Source organism: Chiloscyllium plagiosum, unplaced genomic scaffold (genome assembly GCF_037043375.1).
Source record: "Chiloscyllium plagiosum isolate Xiang-an unplaced genomic scaffold, Cpla_swu_hap1 HiC_scaffold_1, whole genome shotgun sequence".
Taxonomy (NCBI): Eukaryota; Metazoa; Chordata; class Chondrichthyes; order Orectolobiformes; family Hemiscylliidae; genus Chiloscyllium; species Chiloscyllium plagiosum.
Window position 1 is genome coordinate 47,013,298 of NW_028270139.1, and position 21,350 is coordinate 47,034,647.

General features: G+C 40.2%; 1 protein-coding gene across 12 annotated transcripts in view; it reads right to left on the bottom strand.

Annotated features, from left to right (window-relative positions):
* The window catches only part of LOC122551995 (prominin-1-A-like), a 286,450-nt gene that overhangs the window by 129,052 nt on the left and 136,048 nt on the right, over positions 1-21,350 (bottom strand). For 7 of the 12 annotated variants that reach the window (XM_087986625.1, XM_087986630.1, XM_087986657.1 and 4 more), the window contains 2 exons: positions 18,653-18,742; positions 4,886-4,909 (listed from right to left, as the gene is read on the bottom strand). In XM_087986625.1, the coding sequence (XP_087842751.1) occupies positions 4,886-4,909; positions 18,653-18,742 (114 nt within the window). The remainder of the gene's footprint in view (positions 1-4,885; positions 4,910-18,652; positions 18,743-21,350) is intronic. The other 5 variants (XM_087986686.1, XM_087986694.1, XM_087986667.1 and 2 more) reach the window with 1 other exon arrangement.

Below are 21,350 nucleotides of genomic sequence, written 5' to 3' on the forward strand. Positions count from 1 at the left end.
TGATGATCAAGAATAGACTGGGGTTGGATTTGTCCTGTTCTGTATGTACAGGACATACCTGGGTAATTTCTCATATGTTGGGTAGATGTCAGTATTGCAGCTGTACTGGAATAGCTTGGCTAGGGTGTAGCAAGTGCTGGACCACAGATTCTTAAGACATAAGAGCAGAAATAAGCCTTTCAGCCAACTGAGTCTGCTCCACCATTCAATGAAATCATGGCTGATCTGATTACGCTCAAATCACTGTTCCCAATCTTCCCCCATATCCTTTGATTTCTTTAGCCTCAAGTGCTATATTCAATTCCTTCTTGAAATCACAGTATTTTGGCCTCGACTGTAATCTATCTAACTAATTTTAATACCAAAGTGGTTAACCTCATATTTATTCACATTATACTTCATCTGCCAATGCAGTTGCCCTCTCACTTTGCTTGTCTAAATCACACTGAAGCATCTCTGTATCTTCCTTACTGCTTGTCCTTCTACAAAGCTTTGTGTGATCTGCAAGATTTGGAATTATTACATTTAGTTTTCTCATTTAAATTATGAATATATATTGTGAATAGCTGGGGTCCATCAATTATCCCTATGGTACCCTACTAATCACTGCCTGCCATTCAGAAAAAGACTCCTTTATTCCCACTCTTTGTTTCCTGACTGCCAATCAGTTTTCTATCTCAATACACTACCCCAATCCCATGTGTTTTAATTTTATGTCTTAATCTCTTATGTGAGACTGTGTAGAAAATCTTATGAAAGTCCAAATATACCACATCCATTTGGCCTTTCCAACCATACCTGTTACATCCTTGAAGAATTCCAGTCGATTTATCAAGCATGATATCTCTTTCATAAATCCATGCTGTCTCTATTTGATCCTGCCACTGTTTTATAAATACTCTGCTATTAAAATAGGTCCACAGTGCCACAGCAATGCCCAATCTTGAGTTGTTTAAAGTCTATCCCGTTTAACACAGTGGTAGTGCCATACAACAAGATGGAAGGTATTCTCAACATGAAGATGGGACTTTGTCTCCACAAGCACTGTGTGGTGGTCACTCTCACCTATACTGCCATGGACAGATGCATCAGCAACAGTCAATCTTGTGAGGATGAAGTCAAGTATGCTTTTCTCTCTTGTTGGTTCCCTCATCACCTCATGTGAATTGGTGTCTAACACTGTTTAAAATGCTCCCACCAAGTATCTCAAAATGCTTCAATATGTTAAATACTCTACATAAGTGCAGATTGATGTTGTAATGCCCTCTTTGTAAATGGTGGAGTGTGGCTGTTATCTTCTAGATAGGTCACATCCACTTTCAAGTTTCATTTCTAGCAGAACATATTCTCAAAACATTGTGGATCCAGAACCACCATAATTTCAGAGCATTCCTCTAGTTTTTGACTCTACTTATTGCAACACTGCATGCACTTTCAGGCACAGAATCTTCGTACCTCCCAAAAATCCAAGAAAACTGTAATCAACATAATGGTTGGAGTCATACATGGCACACAGGATGATGGTTGTATTTGCTGGATGTCAGTCATCTCAGTTCCAGGATATCTGTGCAGGAGTTCCGCAGGATAGTGCCTTAGACCCAATTATCTTCAGTTGCTTCATCAATAACCTTCCCTCCATCACAAGATCAGAACTGGGGATGTTCACTGATTACTGCAAATATTCAGCACCACTCACGACTCCTCAATTATTGAAGCAGTCAATGTTCAAATGCAAAAAGATCTGGACAATATCCAGGCTTGAGCTAAAATGGGACATGTAATATTCATGCTACACAAAGGAGAAATTCTCTTGTTCCTCGGATGCTGCTTGACCAGCTGTGCTTTTCCACCACCACACATTTTGTGCCACACAAAGGCCGGCCCAATGACCATCTCCAATAAGAGACAATCTAACCACCACTTCTTGACATTCAATGGCTTTACAATCACTGAATTCCTCACTGGGAATTACCATAGACCAGAAACTGAACCTGATTTGCTACATAAATGCAGTAGCTAAAAGAGCAGGTCAGAGACGAGGAATACTGCAGAGAGTAACTCACCTCCTAATTTCCCAAAACATGTTCACCATCTACAAGGCTTAAGCCAGAAGTATGATGGAATACTCCCCATTTGCTTAGATGGGTGCAGCTCTGAAAATACTCGAGAAGCTTGACAACATCCAGGACAAAGCAGCTCACTTGATCAGCATCACATCAAACAAACATCAATTCTCTCCATCATCAATTCTTTCCATCATCAGTGCTTAGCAGCAGCATATGCTATCTACAGGATGCACTGGAGAAATTAGCTACCTTTAGACAGATCCTTAGACAGCATTTTCTAAACCATGGCTACTTCCACAAGTGATGCAGACACATGGGTAACACCACCACCTGCAAGTTCTCCTCCAAGCCACTTACCCCCCTGACTTGGAAATATATTGTTGTTCCTTCATTGTCGCTGTGTCAAAATTCTGGAATTCCCTCTCTAATGGCATTCACTTACAGCACATGGACTGCAGCAGTTCAAGAAGGCTGCTCAACACCCCCATTTCAAGGGTAATCAGGTATGGACAATAAATGGTGGCACAACCAGTGGCTCCCACATCCATTGAGTGAATAAAAAAATCTTAAAAATAAACAAATCTAATGATGCTCCAAATCACAGTAGCTGCTTTACAACTTAGCTTAATCACAGATATAAAACAGGCTTAACATCCAGTCTAAACTAGCCTCCAAGAAAACCAGTAACATTACACTGCTGTAGGACATAACTAAAAGCTGACCATTATTCAACAGGTTCTAATTTTCAAAAGATATTGCTGTTGCTTGAAGAGTAACTTTAGTAAATGCCTCAAATATACATAAGAGAGGTTAATTCATTCTAAATAAATCTAACATGTTTATTTGCATCACATTCTGAGGGAAAAATAAAAATAAAATATTTAAATATCAGTAACAGCTTACTGCTCATTGGGTAAGCCTAGTGTTTCTCTGCTATTAGTATCTTGACTTTCTTTTACTTCTTGTAAAGTGCACATTCATTTGGTACAGTGTGAAAGATATGAAAATTAGGGAAAGTGATTAGTTTTGATACAAAATCCACATTTACTACATGTGATGTGATGGAGTGTTTTACTGGAAACATTCAAAAAGCTGATTGTAGTCAGCACACCTAGCAGCTTAGGTTTGTGTAATATTTAAAAAGAAACTAAGTAATTCACAGGCGTGTCATCAACCAAAAATTGACTCCAAGCCAAATGAAGAGACATTAGAACAGAACTTCATGAAAATGGAATTTTCAGAACACATTAAATGAAAGGTGAGATGTTAAAATGCAGTGGTTTAGGGATGGCATTCCAAGGAGTACCTGGGCAGCTGAAAGCATAGATGGGTGAAGGAAGTGAGGAATGCACAAAAGTCAACAGGTAGAGGAATGAAGAATAATGGGTGGGTTATAGGGAATATAAGGGTTGGAGATAAGTCATCGTGAGGCCATGAAGGTATTTGAAAGAGTTAAGAGTTTTAAAATCAAAGTCAGTAAATGGAATTTGCTGCAAATTAGGATACAAGCACTAGACCTTTAGAAAACTTTAAATTTGTGTCAGCATATGGGAGGCCACCCAGGAGCACACTGGGGTAGTTGAGTGTGGAAGCAACAAAAGCACAAAGGGCTGCAGAGACAATTCACTGTGACAAAGGCAGAGTTGGTGAACTAGGTGAAAGTACACAGTCCTTTTCATGGAGATGAAATAATATCTGTAGTTCAGCTCAGAATTAATGAGGATATCGAGTTGGAAACAACTTGAAACTGTTACCAGGAAAGGTGATGTAATCAGTGGTGAGGGTACAACATTTGTGATGGAGGCTATAAACGATGTTTGCAGTCTTTTGAATATTGAACTATCAGAAATTTCAGGACATCTGCTATAACGGGGTAAATGATTGTCGCAGTATCTTAATAAGAGCAAAATGTTGGAGAATGAGGAGAAGGGAGAATGGCATCATTTGAAGAAATGCCACTTTATTGAGACCTGGCTTCAAAGGCAGGACAATTGTCTTTGGTATTTCAGGATTTATTCAGATTTTATTGTGGAGGAAATCTTTTGTCCATTGAAAGCTGCATTCCTCAAAGACTTTTAGAAGAATTTAAGATTTTTTTAAACACAAAAGAATCCACTTTTCAGGACACAAGATTTATTCCAAATTAAGTAATCTGCAATTAATTAAAAAACAATTAAGCATTTTCATAACAATTTTGAGTAACAGTGACATGCATTGTGTGGTTTTGTCAGAAGCTGTAGAAATCGTTCACTGTACCAATCCAAGGAAAATAAACTGATTCTCAGCTCTAAATTACTCACTACCTGCATATTTTTAAAATGAAAAGTACCTGGACAATAACATTCGTTGGTATGAAATAAAACACAAAACTTCAATGTTTCAGGAGTGAATTTCCAGACTATTTCTCTCAAGCATCTCTTATACATTTTTCAATTACAATAAAAAACTGAACACAATTCTGTTCATTTTACTTGAATTTCATCTGCTTGTAATTGGCTTATCGAGAATTCTCATTATTTTTAGACATTTGGTGGACCATTTTTGAATGGTCAAAGAGCTGCTACAACCAAGAACAACAATTTTAGCATCAGAAAGCATTTCTTTTAAACATTAAACATGAAGTCTCAATTACTGTATGGATTTAGTGTAAACAAAGAATATTCAAGCAAAAGATTTAAATCTATTTCTAGTCAAGGGGTAAAATTCACAGCAAAGTCAACTACAACAATTACTTACAGATTCAAACCAACAACAGAAAGTAACAGATGACCAAAAACACACAAGTGCACAAAACTTCACACATTTGAAGTTCTTGTTACCTTTGATAGCCCTGTCCACTGTGACTTTAAGGCAAAGGGAAAACAAAATGAAGCAAAGAAAAATGACAACAGAAAGTAGACTAGAAGCGGGATTAGGCTTCACCTAAGAGTTTTTGAATGCCTTAGATTTTCCAGCCTTTGCACTCTAAATATTTCAACAGTGTTAAATAGAGGCATGAAGAATAAGTTTTTCATTTTGCACTCATCAGGGCTGAAACACCCGGGGAAAATGACTCTAGAAAGGAAGCAACAGTTTGTACAGCATGAGAAGAGGGCATTGGTCAATTGGACAATGATTGTCATGGATATGCAGTATATACTATTAGTTGTCATTATCAACTGATTGCAATCAAAACAGGAAAATTAATTATGTATAATTGGTCATTTACTCTATACAAAATCTCCAAGGCCTTGACATATTCGTTTGACCTGCAAAGAACAGGGTCCTGTGTGTAATTAATTGCAGCTTCTAGCATGCGCAACACCAGAAACCCGATTAATTTACAGTTGATTTCCAGAGTAATGTTAAGCACAGTCAGCATTACTTGTTTATATATATATATTTAAGTCTTCCCTTCTTAAAATTGTGAGACCATGTGGGGAAAAGCTTAGCCTATGTGCTTGCATTTGCATCTTATTTGCATTTGCAACAAACTGTCCTATTAACTTCACATTCCCAATGAAGTTTTCCCCAGTTAAGAAACTCAATGCTTCAAAAACTCAACAATAAAAACTGAGCAGGTCCAATGTTATAAATCTCACTGATTTTATATTATATTTATTTTATTCTTTTATCAATTTTAGTTTGGAGCTCTGAACTCAGAACTCTGAGCAGAAGATGATCTTTGGACTGTGAACAGCAGCTTGTATTAAAAACCAGAAAAAGAATAAACAAGCTGTTGTTTGTTTGTGAAGGCAAGTATGAAAGTTAATTTAAGATTCTTGATCAAAAGGATGCCATAGACGCTTCAACACTGGGAAAAGCAGTATGTCTAATAAATGGCAGACATCTGGTCATTAACGAGGTGAGTAGCTAAGAACTCATGCCAGCAAGTCTGGAGAGAAGGTGATGGTCAAACAGAGGGAAAGAAGAAAGTGAGGACTGCAGATGCTAGAGATCAGAGCTGAATATGTGTTGCTGGAAAAGTGCAACAGGTCAGGCAGCATCCAAGGAGCAGCAGAATCGATGTTTCGGACATGAGCCCGAAGAAGGGCTCATGCCCGAAACGTCGATTCTCCTGCTCCTTGGATGATGCCTGACCTGCTGCGCTTTTCCAGCAACACAAACAGAGGGAAAGGCCAAAGTCTTTCAACTGAATTGTTTCTGAGAGAAGGAGGCTGCCTATAGATTGAACCATGAAGATTTGAAAGTTTTCTGCCTAACCTTCCATTACCAGTCACTAGAAGTTCAGAGAACAGAAACAAAGTGTTATATATTGCTGAAACTCCCTCAGAGTGAACTGATAAGGTGACCCTGATCAACATCTTCAGAAAATCATCTAAAAAGCTATCGTATATACCTTTGGAACAACACATTGTGAAAACTGCTTAGGTAATCTGGCCAATTTTGTTATTTTCTTTTATTTATCGTTAATTATACTTGTTTGTTTGTCTTTTATGAAAACAAAGGTTATTGGGTTTTAATTATAGACATCAATTAGATTACTTTGTTAAACAAAAAAACAAAGTACTGTGGAAATCAGAAATAACTGGAAAAACTCAGCAGATCTGGCAGCATGTGTGGAGAGAAAGCAGAGTTAATATTTTGGGTCCCGTGAACCTTCTTCAGAATGTTAACTCTGCTGTCTAACTTGTTGAGCTTTTCCAGAGATTACTTTGTTGTTTAGGTTTGCTCTGTGAAAGTTACTGTACTATTAATAAATTATTACGTTTTTTGTTTAAGCCACAAACCTGATATCTAATATTAATTATTCGCAGAATCAGGGATTAGTTACTCAAAACTCTGCCTTGAAAACATTTAACGTCCTGACCTCCACTGCGCTCCATGGCAATGAATTTCACAGGCACACCACACTGGCTAAAGAAATATCTCCTCATTTCCGTTCTAAATTGACCCCCTCTAATTCTAAGGTTGTGCCCAGTCTCCCTGCCTAACGGAACCAAATTCCCAATGTCCACCCTTTCTAAGCCATGCATTATCTAGTAATTTCTAATAGATCTCCCCTCAACCTTCTAAACTCTAATGAATATAATCCCAAGATCCTCACCTGTTCATCGTATGTTAGGCCTACCATTCCAGGGAGCATCTGTGTGAATCTCCACTGGACATGCTCCAGTGCCAGTATGTCTTTCCTGAGGCATGGAGCCCAAAATTGGACATAGTATTCTAAATGGGGCCTAACTAGAGCTTTATAAAGTCTCAGAAGGACATGGCTGCTTTTATATTCCAATCCTCTTGAGATAAATGACAACATTACCTTTGCTTTCTTAACCACAGACTCAACCTGCAAGTCAGCCTTTAGAGAATCCTGGACTAGCACTCCCAGATCCCTTTGTACTTTGGCATTATGAATTTTCTCACCGTTTAGAAAATAGTCCATGCCTGTATTCTTTTTTCCAAAGTGCATGTTGAATTTCCTGGACTACTCTCCTAAACTGTCTAAATCTTTCTGCAGCATCCCCACCTCCTCAGTACTGCCCATCTGTCCGCCTAACTTTGGATCATTGGCGAACTTTACCAGAATGCCCCTAGTCCCTTCAGCTGTGGCCCCAACACTGAACCCTACACAGGACACCACTTGTCACGAGCTGCCATTCCGAGAAAGAACTTTTTATCCCAACTCTCTGCCTTCTGTCAGACAGCCAATCCTCAATACATGCCAGTAGCTCACCTCGAACACCCATGGGCCCTCACCTTACTCAGCAGCCTCTCATGAGGCACCTTATCAAAGGTCTTTTTGCATCCACTGGGCTTTCTTTATCTAACCTACTTGTTACCTCTTCAAAGAATTCTAACAGGTTTGTCAGGCGCGACCTCCCCTTACTAAATCCATAATGACTTGTTGTAATCGGACCCTGCACTTGCATGAATTTAGAAATCTCATCCTTAGCGATGGATTCTAGAATTTTACCTACATCCGAAGTTAGGCTAATCGGCCTATAATTTTCCATCTTTTGTCTTGATCCTTTCTTGAACAAGGGGGTCACAACAGCGATTTTTCAATCATCTTGGACTTTCCCTGACTCCAGTGATTTTTGAAAGATCACAACCAACGCCTCCGCTATTTCCTCAGCCAACTCTCTCAGAACTCTAGGATGTAGCCTATCGGGGCCAGGAGATTTATCAATTTTTTGACCTTTTAGCTTTCCTAGCACTTTCTCTTTTGTAATGTTTACCATACTCAACTCTGCCCCCTGACTCTCCTTAATTGTTGGGATATTACTCATATCTTCCACTGTGAAGACTGACATAAAGTACTTATTAAATTTTTCAGCTATTTCCTTATCTCCCATCACTAGCTTTCCTGCATCAACTTGGAGCGGCCCAATTACAACTTTTGCCTCTCGTTTGTTTCTTATGTATTGAAAGAAACTTTTACTATCATTTCTAATATTACTGGCTAGCCTACCTTCATATCCGATCCTCTCCTTCCTTATTTCTCTCTTTGTTATCCTCGGTTTGTTTCTGTCATCTTCCCAATTCTTCTGATTTCCCAGTGCTCTTGGCTATGAGGTTCATGAGATTGATCCCTGGAATGAAAGGCTTAACATATGAGGAATCCTCCATTATGTTGCTCTTCTAAATGTTTGTGCTAAAATGATTCTAGTGCCAAAGACAGAAGAGTCACATCAGGATGTTAACTCCCTTATCAGTTAAGGGAAGACAGTACATGGTAATCAGCAGGAGTTTCTTTGCCCATGTTTAACCTGAAGCCATGAGACTCCATGGGATCCAGAGTCAAGGTTGAGGACTGTCAGGACAACTCCCTCCTGACTGTATACTGCTGTGCTGTCACCTCTCCTGAGTCTGTCCAGTCGGTGGGACCGTTCATTTCCAGGGATGGTAATAGTGATATGTGGGACAGTGCCTATAGCGTATGATTCCGTGAGTACAACTATGTCAGGTTGTTCCTTAACTAGCCTGTCAGGCAGCTCTCCCAATTTTGGCACTAGGCCCCAGATGTTGGAAGGAGGACTTTGCAGGATCGACAGGGCTATTTCTGTCATCGTTTCTGATGCCCTAGGTCAATGCCGGGCAAACCGTCCTGTTTAATTTCTTTGAGACTTCAGTCAGGGTGATACAATGCTGCAGGACCGCCATGCTGTCACATGAGATGCTCCTTCTGAGAGTTTCTACATCAGTATCCATTCAATGCCTCAGAATGTTACGAGATTTCTCTGTCCCTTGCTATGCCTGAATATCCTGTACATGAGCACTTAAAATATAACAGCTTGCAATTTATGCATTGATTTTACGCAGCGTATTGCACAATGCTAGAAATATAACATGCAAGTTGGCCACTGATCATTTCACAGCCCTAAATGTTGTAGTATAATTTTGTGAACTAGGACAAACATTTTCTTCTTGAAATGTATGGAACCATCAGAAACTCCTCCAAATGTCTATAAAGTGCATGTGACATCCCAGGTCATGGTTCCTCCCCTACACCCTCTCTTTAGTTTCACTGTTCCCAGCATTCGTTTGTATCAACCTGACTTAAATCTCAAAGAAATTAAACCAGAAGGATAGCACAGCATTGACATAGGGCACCAGAAACAACGGCAGAATTAGCCCTGTCGATCTTGCTAAGTCCTCCTTCCAAACATCTGGGGGCTAGTGCCAAAATTAGGAGAGCTGTCTCACAGGCTAGTTAAGGGATCTCATGGCTTCAGGTTAAACATGGGCAAAGAAACTCCTGCTGATTACCATGTACTGTCTTCCCTTAACTGATGAGGGAGTTAATATCCTGATGTGACTCGTATGTCTTTGTCTTAAGAATCATTTTAGCACAAACATTTAGAAGAGCAACGTAATGGAGGATTCCTCATATGTTAAGCCTTTCATTCTAGGGAACAATCTCGTGAACCTCCTCTGGACCCACTCCAAGGCCAGGATATCCTTCTTGAGGGATCGTACCCAAAATTGCTCACAATATTCCAAATGTGGCCTGACCAGAACCTTATAAAGCATCTCTCCTTTCAATATTGTAGTCCTCTCAAAATAAATGCCAATACTCTAATTACCTTCCCAACTACTGACTCAACCTGCAAGTTTACCTTAAGAGAACCCAGGATGAGGTCTCCAAATTCCCTTTGCACTTCAGATTTCTGAATTTTCTCCCACTTTGAAAATAGTCTATACCTCTATTCTTCCAACCAAAGTGCACAGCCTCACACTTTCTCATGTTGTATTCCATCTGCCACTTCCTTGCCCACTCTCCTAACCTGTCCAAATTCTTCTACAGCCTTCCTGCCTCCTCAATACTACGTGTCCCTCCACCTATCATTATACCATCTGCAAAACTTAGCCAGAATGCCCTCAGTTCCTTCACCTAGATCGTAATGTACAAAGTGAAAAGTTGTTGTCCCAACACTGATCCTTGCATAACACCACTAGTCACAAGCTAACATCCTGAGAAGGATCATTTTATCCCTACTCTCTGCTTCCTGCCAGACAGCCAAGCTTTTATCCATGCTACTACCTTGCCTCTAACACCATGGGCTCTAATATTACTCAGCAGCCTCCTATTGGCACCTTTTCAAATGCTTTCTCGAAGTCCAAGTAGGTAACATCCATTAGCTCTCCTTAGTCTAACCTATTTGTTACCTCCTCAAAGAATTCTAATAGATCTGGCAGGTATGACCTCTGCTTGATGAAACCATGCTGACTTTGACCTACTTTACCATGTACTTCCAAGTATTCAGAAATCTTATCCTTCACAATAGACTCCAAAATCTTACCAATGGCCAAGGTCAGGCTAATCAGCCTGTAGTTTCTTTTGCCTTACTCCCTTCTTAAACAGGGGGGTTACATTAGCAATTTTCCAGATTTCTGGGACCTTCATAAATCCAGTGATTCTTAAAAGATCACTAATAACGTTTCCACTATCTCTTCAGCTACTTCCTTCAGAACTCTGGAGTTGAGTCCATTTGAATCAGGTGATTTTCCAACCTTCAGGCCATTCAGTTTTTCTTGTACCCTCTCCTTGATGATGGCCATCATACTCATCTCTGAACCCAACCTCTCTTGAATTTTTGGAATGTTACTTGTGTCTTCCACCCTGAAGACTGACATAAAGTACTTGTTCCGTTCCTCCACCATTTCTTTGTTCCCTATTACTACTTCTCCAGTATAATTTTCCAGCACCTCAATGTCCACATTTGCCTCTCTTTTGCCCTTTATATATCTAAGGAAACTCTTGCAATTTCCTTTTAATTACTGGCTAGCTTACTCTCGTGTTTAATCTTCGCGCTCCTTATTTCTTTTCTCATTATCCTCTGTTGGTCTTTGTAGGCTTCCCAATCCTCTGACATCACATTTTGCATCGCCGCATTATATACTTTCTCTTTTGCTTTTATGCCTGACTTCCCTTGTCAGCTGTTGTTGCCTTGTCCTCCCTTTAGTATGCTTCCTTCTCCTCAGGATGAATTTTTGCGGCATCTCCTAAATTGCTTCCAGAAATTCCTGTCTTTGCTGTTCCACTGTCTTTCCTGCTCACCTCAACTCCCAGTCAATTCTACCCAACCTCTCTCTCATGCCTCTATGGCTGCTGATATTCAACAGTGATACCGTTACATCTGATTCCAGCTTCTCCTTCTCAAATTGCAGAGTAAATTCTATCATATGATGGTCACTGCCTCCTCAGGGTTCTTTCACCTTAAGCTCCCTTGTCAAGTCTGCCTCATTGTACGTCACTAAATCCAGAATTGCTCTTTCCCTAGTGGGCGAACGCGAGGACTGCAGATGCTGGAGATTAGATTCGAGAGTGTGGTGCCAGAAAAGCACAGCTGGTCAGGCAGCATCCGAGGAGCAGGAGAATCAACGTTTTAGACAAGAAGGGCTTTTGCCCAAAAGGTTGACTCTACTGCTCCTTGGATGCTGCCTGACCTGCTGTGCTTTTCTGGCACCACACTCATTCCCCAGTGGGCTCCACGACAAGCTACTCTAAAAAGCCACCTCGTAGACATTCCACAAATTCCTTTTTTTGCAATCCACGACCAACCTGACCTTCCCAGTCCATCTGCATATTGAAATCCCCCATGATCATTGTAACCTTGCTTTTCTTACATGCCTTTTCTAACTCTTGGTGTATCTTATGCCTCACATCCTGACTATTGTTTGGAGGCCTTTACATAAATTGCGGTTCCTCAACTCTACCTACACAGATTCTACATTAGATTAGATTCCCTAGAGAGTGGAAACAGGCCCTTAGGCCCAACAAGTCCACACCAACCCTCCAAAGAGAAACCCACCCAGACCCATTTCCCTCTGATTAATGCACCTATCACAATGGCAATTTAGCATGGCCAATTCACCTGACCTGCACAAATTTGGACTGGTGGAGGAAACCAGAGCACTCGAAGGAACCCCACGCAGACACGGGGAATATGTGCAAACTCCATGCAGACAGTTGACAGAGGCTGGAATCGAACTCAGGTCCCTGGCGCTGCAAGGCAGCAGTGCTAACCACTGAGCCACCATGCCGTCCATCATCTGACCCTATGTTGTTTCTTGCTATTGATTTCATTTCATTTCTTACTGATAAGGCTACCACACCCCCTCTGCCCATCTGCCTGCCTTTTTGAATAGGATGTATATACTTGGATATTTAGCTCCCAGTCCTGCTGCCCTTGCAGCTAGATGATGCCCACATCATACCTGCCAATTTCCATCTGCACCACAAGCTCATTTACCTTATTTCATATTGCACGCATTCAGAAAAACGCCTTCAGTTCTGTATTTACCTTCCCTCTTCTCATTGTCATCCCTTGAAGTTTTCATTTCAAACTTTTCCCAAACACTGTGCTATGTTGTGTTCTGGAGATTTAATAACCTTTCCTGAATTCTCCTTTCTTTTCATGTTTTTCATACTTCTCCTTGCGGTTGAATCCACCCCCACGGATTTAAACCTGTTGCTTTATTTCCCAATGGCCATTATACTTCTTGGAGTTTTACCCTTCCCTTCTCGCCTCACTTCCTAGGTTAAAGTCCTGTTGACCACCCTATTTATCCTTTTTGGTAGAACATTGGCACCAGCTCAGTTAAGGTGGAGACCATCCCAATGATACAGACCCCTCCTGTTTCAACACTGATGCCAGTGCCCATGAAATAGAACCCATCTTTCCCGTACCACACTTTTAGTCACATGTTTACTTCCCTTATTCTCATGTCCCTTTGCCAACCCTTGAGGAACTGTTCTTTCATTTATTTGCTAGTTCCTGATAATCCCCAAACAGGTTCTCTCTCCTCGTCTTGCCTATGTTGTTTGTCTTGACGAGGATCACAACAACTGGATCCTCCCCCTCCCTTTCCAAAATCCTTTCAATCCGATCACAGAGATACCTCACCCTGGCACTGGGCAGGCAACATACCATGCAGGCCTCTCAATCCTGCTTACAAAGAATGCTACTTATTTCCTTAATTGTAGAATCCCCTACAACTACTGCTCCCCCCTCTTGAATAGCCTCCTGTACCACGGTGCCATGGTCAACTGGCTCATTCTCCCTCCGGCTCTGTTTCTATCCACACAGGGAGCAAGTGCCTCATACCTGTTGGACAAAGTCAAGAACTGAAGCTCATCTGCTCCTAAGTACAGGACTCCTTGACCTGTCTCACTTGCAGTCACACGCTGCTGCCCCTGACCACTGACCGAATTTGAAGTACTTAATCTACCAGATGTGACCGCTACCTGAAACAAAATGTCCAGGTTACACTTCCCCTCCTGGGTGTGCTGCTGTGTCCAAAGCTCATATTCCAGCTAATCAATTCTGAGCTGACGTTCCTCCAGCAACCAACACTTGCTGCAGATGTGGTCACTGCAGCTCACAATGGGATCTGCCAGCTCCCACATCATGCAGCTACGTCTACTTAGTCAATTAATTAGTTAATCCCTAGTTAATTATTTATTAATTAGTTTAGCAGTTTTTTTTTTCAAATTTAGGACAGATTTCCTCTCAGGTCACAACTCTCCTGTGACATCGTTTTTTCAGTTCGTGTGTGTGCTCCTCCTTCTGACTTCACTCCCTGGAAAAAAGGTCACAAATCCCCAAGGTTAGTTTTTATACTCACCACATTGTGTGCTCCTCCCTTTGACTCCACTCCCTGGAAACAAGGCTGACTGCATAATGTTCAGTAATATTCGCGACTCTTCAGGTACTGAAGCAGTCCAGGTGCAAATGCAACAAGAGATCTGGACAATATCCATTGCTGACAAGTGGCAAGTAATATGTGTGCTACGTGAATGTTAGGCTATGACAATCACCAATAAGAGACAACCTAACCACAACACCTTCACATTCAATGATGCTACCATCTCTGAATGCACCTCTGTCAACATTCTAGGGGTTATCATTGTCCAGAAACTCAGCTAGACTCACCACATAAACACAGTGGCTATGAGAGCCGGTCAGAGGCTAGGCATACTGTGGCGAGTAACATATCTCCTCAAAGTCTGTCCACCATCCACAAGGCACAAGTCAGGAGTGTAAAGGAATACTACCAATTTGCCTGAATGACTGCAGCTCCAACAATATTCAAGATGCTTAACAGCATCCAGGAGAAAGCAGGTAGCTTGATTGGTATTATATCCACAGGCTCTGGATTAGAGGTGTTGGAAGAGCACAGCAATTCAGGCAGCATCCGAGGAGCAGTAAAATCGACGTTTCGGGCAAAAGCCCTTCATCAGGAATACAGGCAGAGAGCCTGAAGGGTGGAGAGTTAAGTGAGAGGAGTTTTTACCTTATATCGACAGGCATCTACTTCCTCCACCACCAATACTCAGTAGCAGCAGTGGGTACGAGCTACAAGATTCACTGCAGAAATTCACCAAAGATCCTCCAACAGCTCCTTCCAAACCCACAACCACTTCCATCTAGAAGGACAAGAGTCTTTTGGATGGGTATATGAATAGGAAGGGTTTGGAGGGATATGGGCCAGGTGCTGGCAGGTGGGACTAGATTGGGTTGGGATATCTGGTTGGCATGAACGGGTTGGACCGAAGGGTCTGTTTCCACACTGTACATCCCTATGACTCTATCTATGACTCAATGACAAAGCTCAATGATATATGGGAACATCAGTACCTTCAAGTTCCCCTCCAAGCCACTCACCATCCTGACTTAGAAATATATCGCCATTCCTTAACTATCGCTAGAATTCCTTCCCTAACAGCATTGTGAACCAAACCACAGCAGGGGGACTGTAACGGTTCAAGAGGCAACTCACTACCCACCTTCTCAAGGACAAGGAGGGCTGGGGAATAAATGCTGGTTAGCCAGCGATACCCACATCTCAAAAATGAAAAGAAAACTTGGCCCATACCTTGTATGTGATGTCAAGGCACACAAACATCTAAATGCTTCTTAAATATTACTGGGATTTCTGTTTCTACCACCCTTACAGGCAGTAAATTGTGTGTTACCACCAATAAGTGAAAAATATTTCCTCACATCCCCTCAAAACTACCAAAAGTTTCTTCCTGTTTATCCTGCCTATGGCCCTCATAATTTTATAAATCTCAATCATGTTCATGCTCTGTTTCCTCTGTTCCAAGGAAACCAACTCCAGTCTGTCTAGTCTCTTTTCAACTCTCCAGCCCAGGCAATATTCTGGTAAATCTTCTCTGCACCTCAATCATATCCCTCCTACAATGTGGATTCCAAAACTGCTCTTGCTGTGGTCTACCCAATTTTCTATGCAATTCCAGCATAACCTCCCTCATCTTAAAGTCTATGCCTTGGCTAATAAAGGTAAGTACCTCTTATGCATTCTGAATCACTTTATCTACCTATCCTGCTACCTTAAGAAGCAGGTAGAAATGCACACCAACATCCTTCTGATCCTCAGTGGTACCTAGGGGAAATAAATGCATGCCAAGCCCACATCCCACAGACGAAAAACAAAATCACTCCATCTAATGTGAGCCTATTAGACAAAATGACTATGGCATTTGTTAAAACAGTTGAAGTGAACATATATTTACCAAGTTCACACTTTAGGCAATGATTGAAAACCCTTGTTGCTGACATTCCCCAAGAATGGTTCTATTTTCTTTCCTTCCTTGCTCTTCTTGTGCAGGCCAGGTTTTAGCAATGGGGTGGAAGGACCTCATGGTATATTTTGTTAAATTTGAAAACTTAGGCGGGCATCCCAAAACAACATTTAACTAGAGGCCCCTGAACTGCTGAGAGTGTCCTGCACATATGTAGGATCACCTTCCTTAGATGTAGATTCTGGAGGCATTGGGGGTCACAGGCAGGGGTGAAGTGGAAGTGCAAGGTACATCTGGGTGCCCTGCTGGTGGGGTCTTTCAGTCCTCCCCACTGTGGTTGTCTTCTAGCACCATCCTGCCACCTTCAAAGGGGAAGCTGGAATGAGGTCAAGATCCTTCATCCCTTCACCTTCCATGGATGCAGCATACCCATAGCTAAAGCAATGGAGTACTTATCCATGCACATATCAAACAGCCACTCAGCATTCCAATGGATCTAGGTCTCTAGATTAGCTCGGAAGAGAAAATCTGAGCCGAAGTGAGCTGTCTTATACTACTACTTTGCAGTTAACAAACAGGTGGAATTCTGCACTAACGAGATACTGCGGTAAAGCTAAAAATATGTTCTGCCTACCACATTAAAGAGAAATGTGTGACATGAATTTCAATGCCAGTGTAGTGCCAGGTATGTAGGCCATATTTCCTAATGACTGACAAACCATATCAAACAAATCACTCTTTGACTGTCCATACCAGAAACAAACTGTCTGGTTTTGAATTAAATCAGTTATCAAAGACAGTTAACCATTCCTGCTTCATCTTCATGATAAGCATGATCTAATTAGTTAGCAATCTGTTCTCATCCTAAAAAGTTGTTGCTTCTATTCTAAAGTTGTTTTCTTCTTGACTTTCTGTCCTCATGAGTGCAAGAATGAAAAGATTCAAAGTCATGTCTCATTTAGCAATATTTATGTTCTGTACCATCAAGCATTACAACAAATACTATAATTCACATTGAGTCAACCAAACAATATTACATTGCACAAACAAATTATAGAAAGACACATCCTTAGAAACAGCCATATACATCAGTGAAATCCCAGATTTGATTTTGCACATTTACAGAGTTAACTGGGCTCAGCCAAAATAATATCAAGGGTAAAATTAAATCAGTTGACAATTCCAACAGTGGCCACTCTTTGCAATATCTATTTGATTGTCTGCACAGTGGATAAAAACAAAAAACTAAACATGTCCTGTAAAATATGGAATGGACTGGTAGGATTTGGCAGATCAAGTACGTGGTGCCTTCTGACAATGACAAAACACAAGGTATCCATCCACACAAACTATAAAGGCCATTTGTTTCTACAATAGCGTATTAACACATTTGCTCCACAGAACAATCCCTCAATGGAGCAAGTAGCTAAAGGAAATAGCCCCATCTTCAAGACCTATCTTCAGATTATTTCCATTTGAAATATTTTAAAATTAAACAAAATTATTATCAGGACCAGCATCTCAGCAAGTCATGTCTAATTCAACACCTCTATACATTTTGATGGAATACAGGTATTGATCTGTGATAATAACACAATCAAAACAGAAGAAATGATTTGAAATCAGTTGTATTGTTCTCCTCTCCTCCTGCATGTTTTAATAGGCCAGCAGTACACATCATCTATGAAACAAATGGCAACTTGCTGTACAAGGTTCATGTTACTTATGGAACAATACTGCTGCACCATATATCACTGCCTTTAGAAGATGAAAAAATGTAAATGAATGAGGAAACGTAGATCACAGATATGGACAGGTCATTGTAACAGCTTCATTACAGAAACTTTGCTAAGTTTTCAACACAAGTTTGTGTTCACAAACAGGATATTTTTTCAATTCTTGTTCTCTGACCATTGGAAGTCAATGGTCAGATAAATTTCAACACTCTGCACCTTATTTTAAAAGAAAATACAGAGTGGTAACTTCATTTTGAAGAAATAAAACAAAGGTCAAACCATTTATCTTAAATGTTTTTTGACTGCTTGCCCTCCCAAGCCAACAAGGCTTTGGTGGTTCAATTTGGTGAATACATTTTCATTTCTTCAACAGATAAATCACATATTCTAGACAATATTATTCTGTGTTTAATTAACCAAAATAGAAATATGAATGTTCCTTTCCATGGAGACTATCACTGAAACTACAAATGAACTTGCTTGAAACAGAACTATTTTCCTTTTATTCATGTTCAAACTTGAATTATTAAGTTAGCTTCACCCCTTCCTAGAGTTATGTACCTTGCAGTAGTACTGCTATTGGGATAGTAAATATAATTTCCTATATATTTTGGGTCTTATTGCTCTTATTTTACTTCAATTGCTTTAACAATTAAGCTCCTGATTGTACTCTTCTGTGCATCATCCTCGTTCCCAATTTCTTATTCTACATTGCATGTTACCCATCTCAGAAGTGGGTGAAAGGTACAAAAAATACACAAGTTAGCGATTGTTTCATGTTTTCCTGCGAAAACATTTTGTAAATCATTCAAAAAAATTACAATTGGTTAGAATGCTTCAACAACTTGTACACAACATACCTCTGGCCAAATCGTAGGAATCCTCAAGTGCAGGGATTATATCTTTTCCAAAGCGTGCCTTTACCTTACCACCAAGTATACTCCCAATATCTACATGAGAAAACACTGCATCAGAGTGCAATTCTACAGAAATCATTTTTAAGAGAACATTTTCCATGAATTTAAAGTTGTTAAAGACTGTAGATGCTTGCTATTCATTTCTCATATACTTACAGACATTCACTTGGCAAATCAGACAAGTTATTTCAACATACATTATTCAAGATCCTGGTTATAAACATGGGAGACATTGTAAATGTGTGACTCCAAGTGAAAACAATAGCTGGTCTGGTATAATGAAAAATGACTGATTTTAATACAGTGATTGAAATGAGATCAGCCAGGTGAGACCTCATGGAATACGAGTTTCCTGATTGGGGCTGTTAACCTGGTCCAAACAGGGAACCCTGGCTAACAGATAACAACAGCAATGTCAAATATCCTCTTCAGTCACAGCTGATTCTGAAGGAGCTGAAACTGTGTCAAGGACTCTCCACATGTAAATAATGGATGACTTAGTGACAGGATACCAGCCTCTGTGGAGTCATTTCAGTGACAATGAGAGTAAAACACCCTCCTGAAGAAATTCGCTCATAACAATCTTTGTGTTGGGGTCAGTATTTCTGGCAACATGCCATTATTTGGGAAGCTTGACTCGTTTGATCCTGCCGAAGACTGGGCCCAGTATATGGAAAGAACACATTATTTTTTTCCAGGCAAATGATATCAGGGTAAATGAAAAGCAATGATAAATTCTCCTGTTCGCGTGTAGACCTGCAGCCTTCTCGGTTATTAGGAGACTAACTTCCCCTGAGTCACCAGATATTAAAATCTTCAGAGTTGACAGATTTAGTTAAGAAATATCATGACTCCAATCCTCATCTAATTCTGAGGCACTATTAGTTTTACTCAGCAACTCAGTAACGAGGGGAATCCATATCAGGATTTTTGACTAGGTTAGGACAATTGGCAGATAAATGTGACTTTGGTTCAACTCTTAATGAGATATTGAGGAACTATTTAGGATTTGAAATTAATAGTGTAACTATGCAAAAGTGCCTCCTAGTTGAAGCTCAACTGGACCTCAAAAGGCACTAGAACGATCATTGGAAAATGCAGGAAGTGGAACATATGAGATGCAGGGTGTTCTGATGGATGTGGACACTCTTGTCAGTCCAACTGAGCTTATGGAATACCTCTTGAGTGAAGGCAATTGCATAACCTCACTCATGACATATCCTGAACAGAGGGACTCTAGGTCAACCCATAGCAAAACTCTAAAACAAAGCCAAGCACCACTCAAACAGTTAACATTTTCTTCATATCCAGGTTGGAAGCCATTGTAGTTGTCACCAGCTGTTTTCAGCTTTCCAATGTTTAATTTGATAAAAATTCTTGCTCATATATGAATTTCAGGGTTAAGTGATCCATAACAAGAATTTTATATTGTGTACTCAATTCTCTGGCCTTCAAGCTTGAGACTTTAAAAATACCAATTGTACTTAGGAGAGTAGAAATTGGAACTAAAAAATTTAGTGACAGCACTGATGGCAGAAGTGAAGAAATTCAGCTCAACAACACTAATGATATAATGATTGGAGTGCAATAATAAGAGGAGGGAGAGAAGTGTTTAACAATAAACTGATAGGTATATACGGGGATGACATCCCCTTCCCTTCAAAATATGCTAAATTGTAGGATGGAAGTTAGCTGATTTCAGGCAACTAATTTACTGGGCTAGAGAGTCTGGAGTAAAATCAGCATGGATTCGCATTTCTGATTTCCACAGAGGTTTTAATGAAAACTTTTTGTGCCAGCATAAAGTCAGGGTGATTTGTGGTGCCATATATGCATAATAATCATACAACAATGAGTTCTAAAGCAAATTCAGCAGTACATCAAGAGAGTATCAGTATCCATGTAAATATACCCCAAGATAAGTCACTGTCTACAAGGAAGTCCTAAGGTTGTGAAATGCACTGTAAAATGCAGACCTTCCTATTTATTTCTTGGCTGACTGCAGCATGTTGCTGTGCTTCCTTATATGATCATTAATGCACTTCAAAATGATTTGACTGGCTATAGAAAGTTGCTATATAAATGAATGTTAGTTTTCAAGTAAGATTGCTTAATATTTTAGATTGGATTAATAAGTTATTCAATAATAATGGAAAATTGTTTTAGCACATGCCATTATACAGTAAAATCAAATAATACCATGTAATTCAGAAGTGATAATCTTTAAGATAAAACATCCAAAAAATGTCGTTTCAAAATAACATATAAAAAGATAAACTATATTTTTGTTCTAAAATCTTCACATTTTTTCATAAAATAGTGTTAAGTTGTGGAAGGATTGGCAGGCCAGTTACCAGCTCGTAGGGTGATAGACGAGCCATATTTATATACATTGAATACAAATTAATCCAAACTTCTGAACTAGTCTTCATTCAGCAGGATTAAGTTCTAAATTCTTGGCCCTTAATGTGTCTGCTTCCAAGGGTCTAGGATGAGGACCTCAAAGGTTAGGAGGAGGCCTGACATGTCACTGTGCCAGGATCCTGGGGAAGAAGGGAGGGTACCTCCCTCAATCATAGAATCATGGAATCCCTACACTGCAGATAGAAGCCACTTAGCCCATTTCAGAGTACCTTACCCA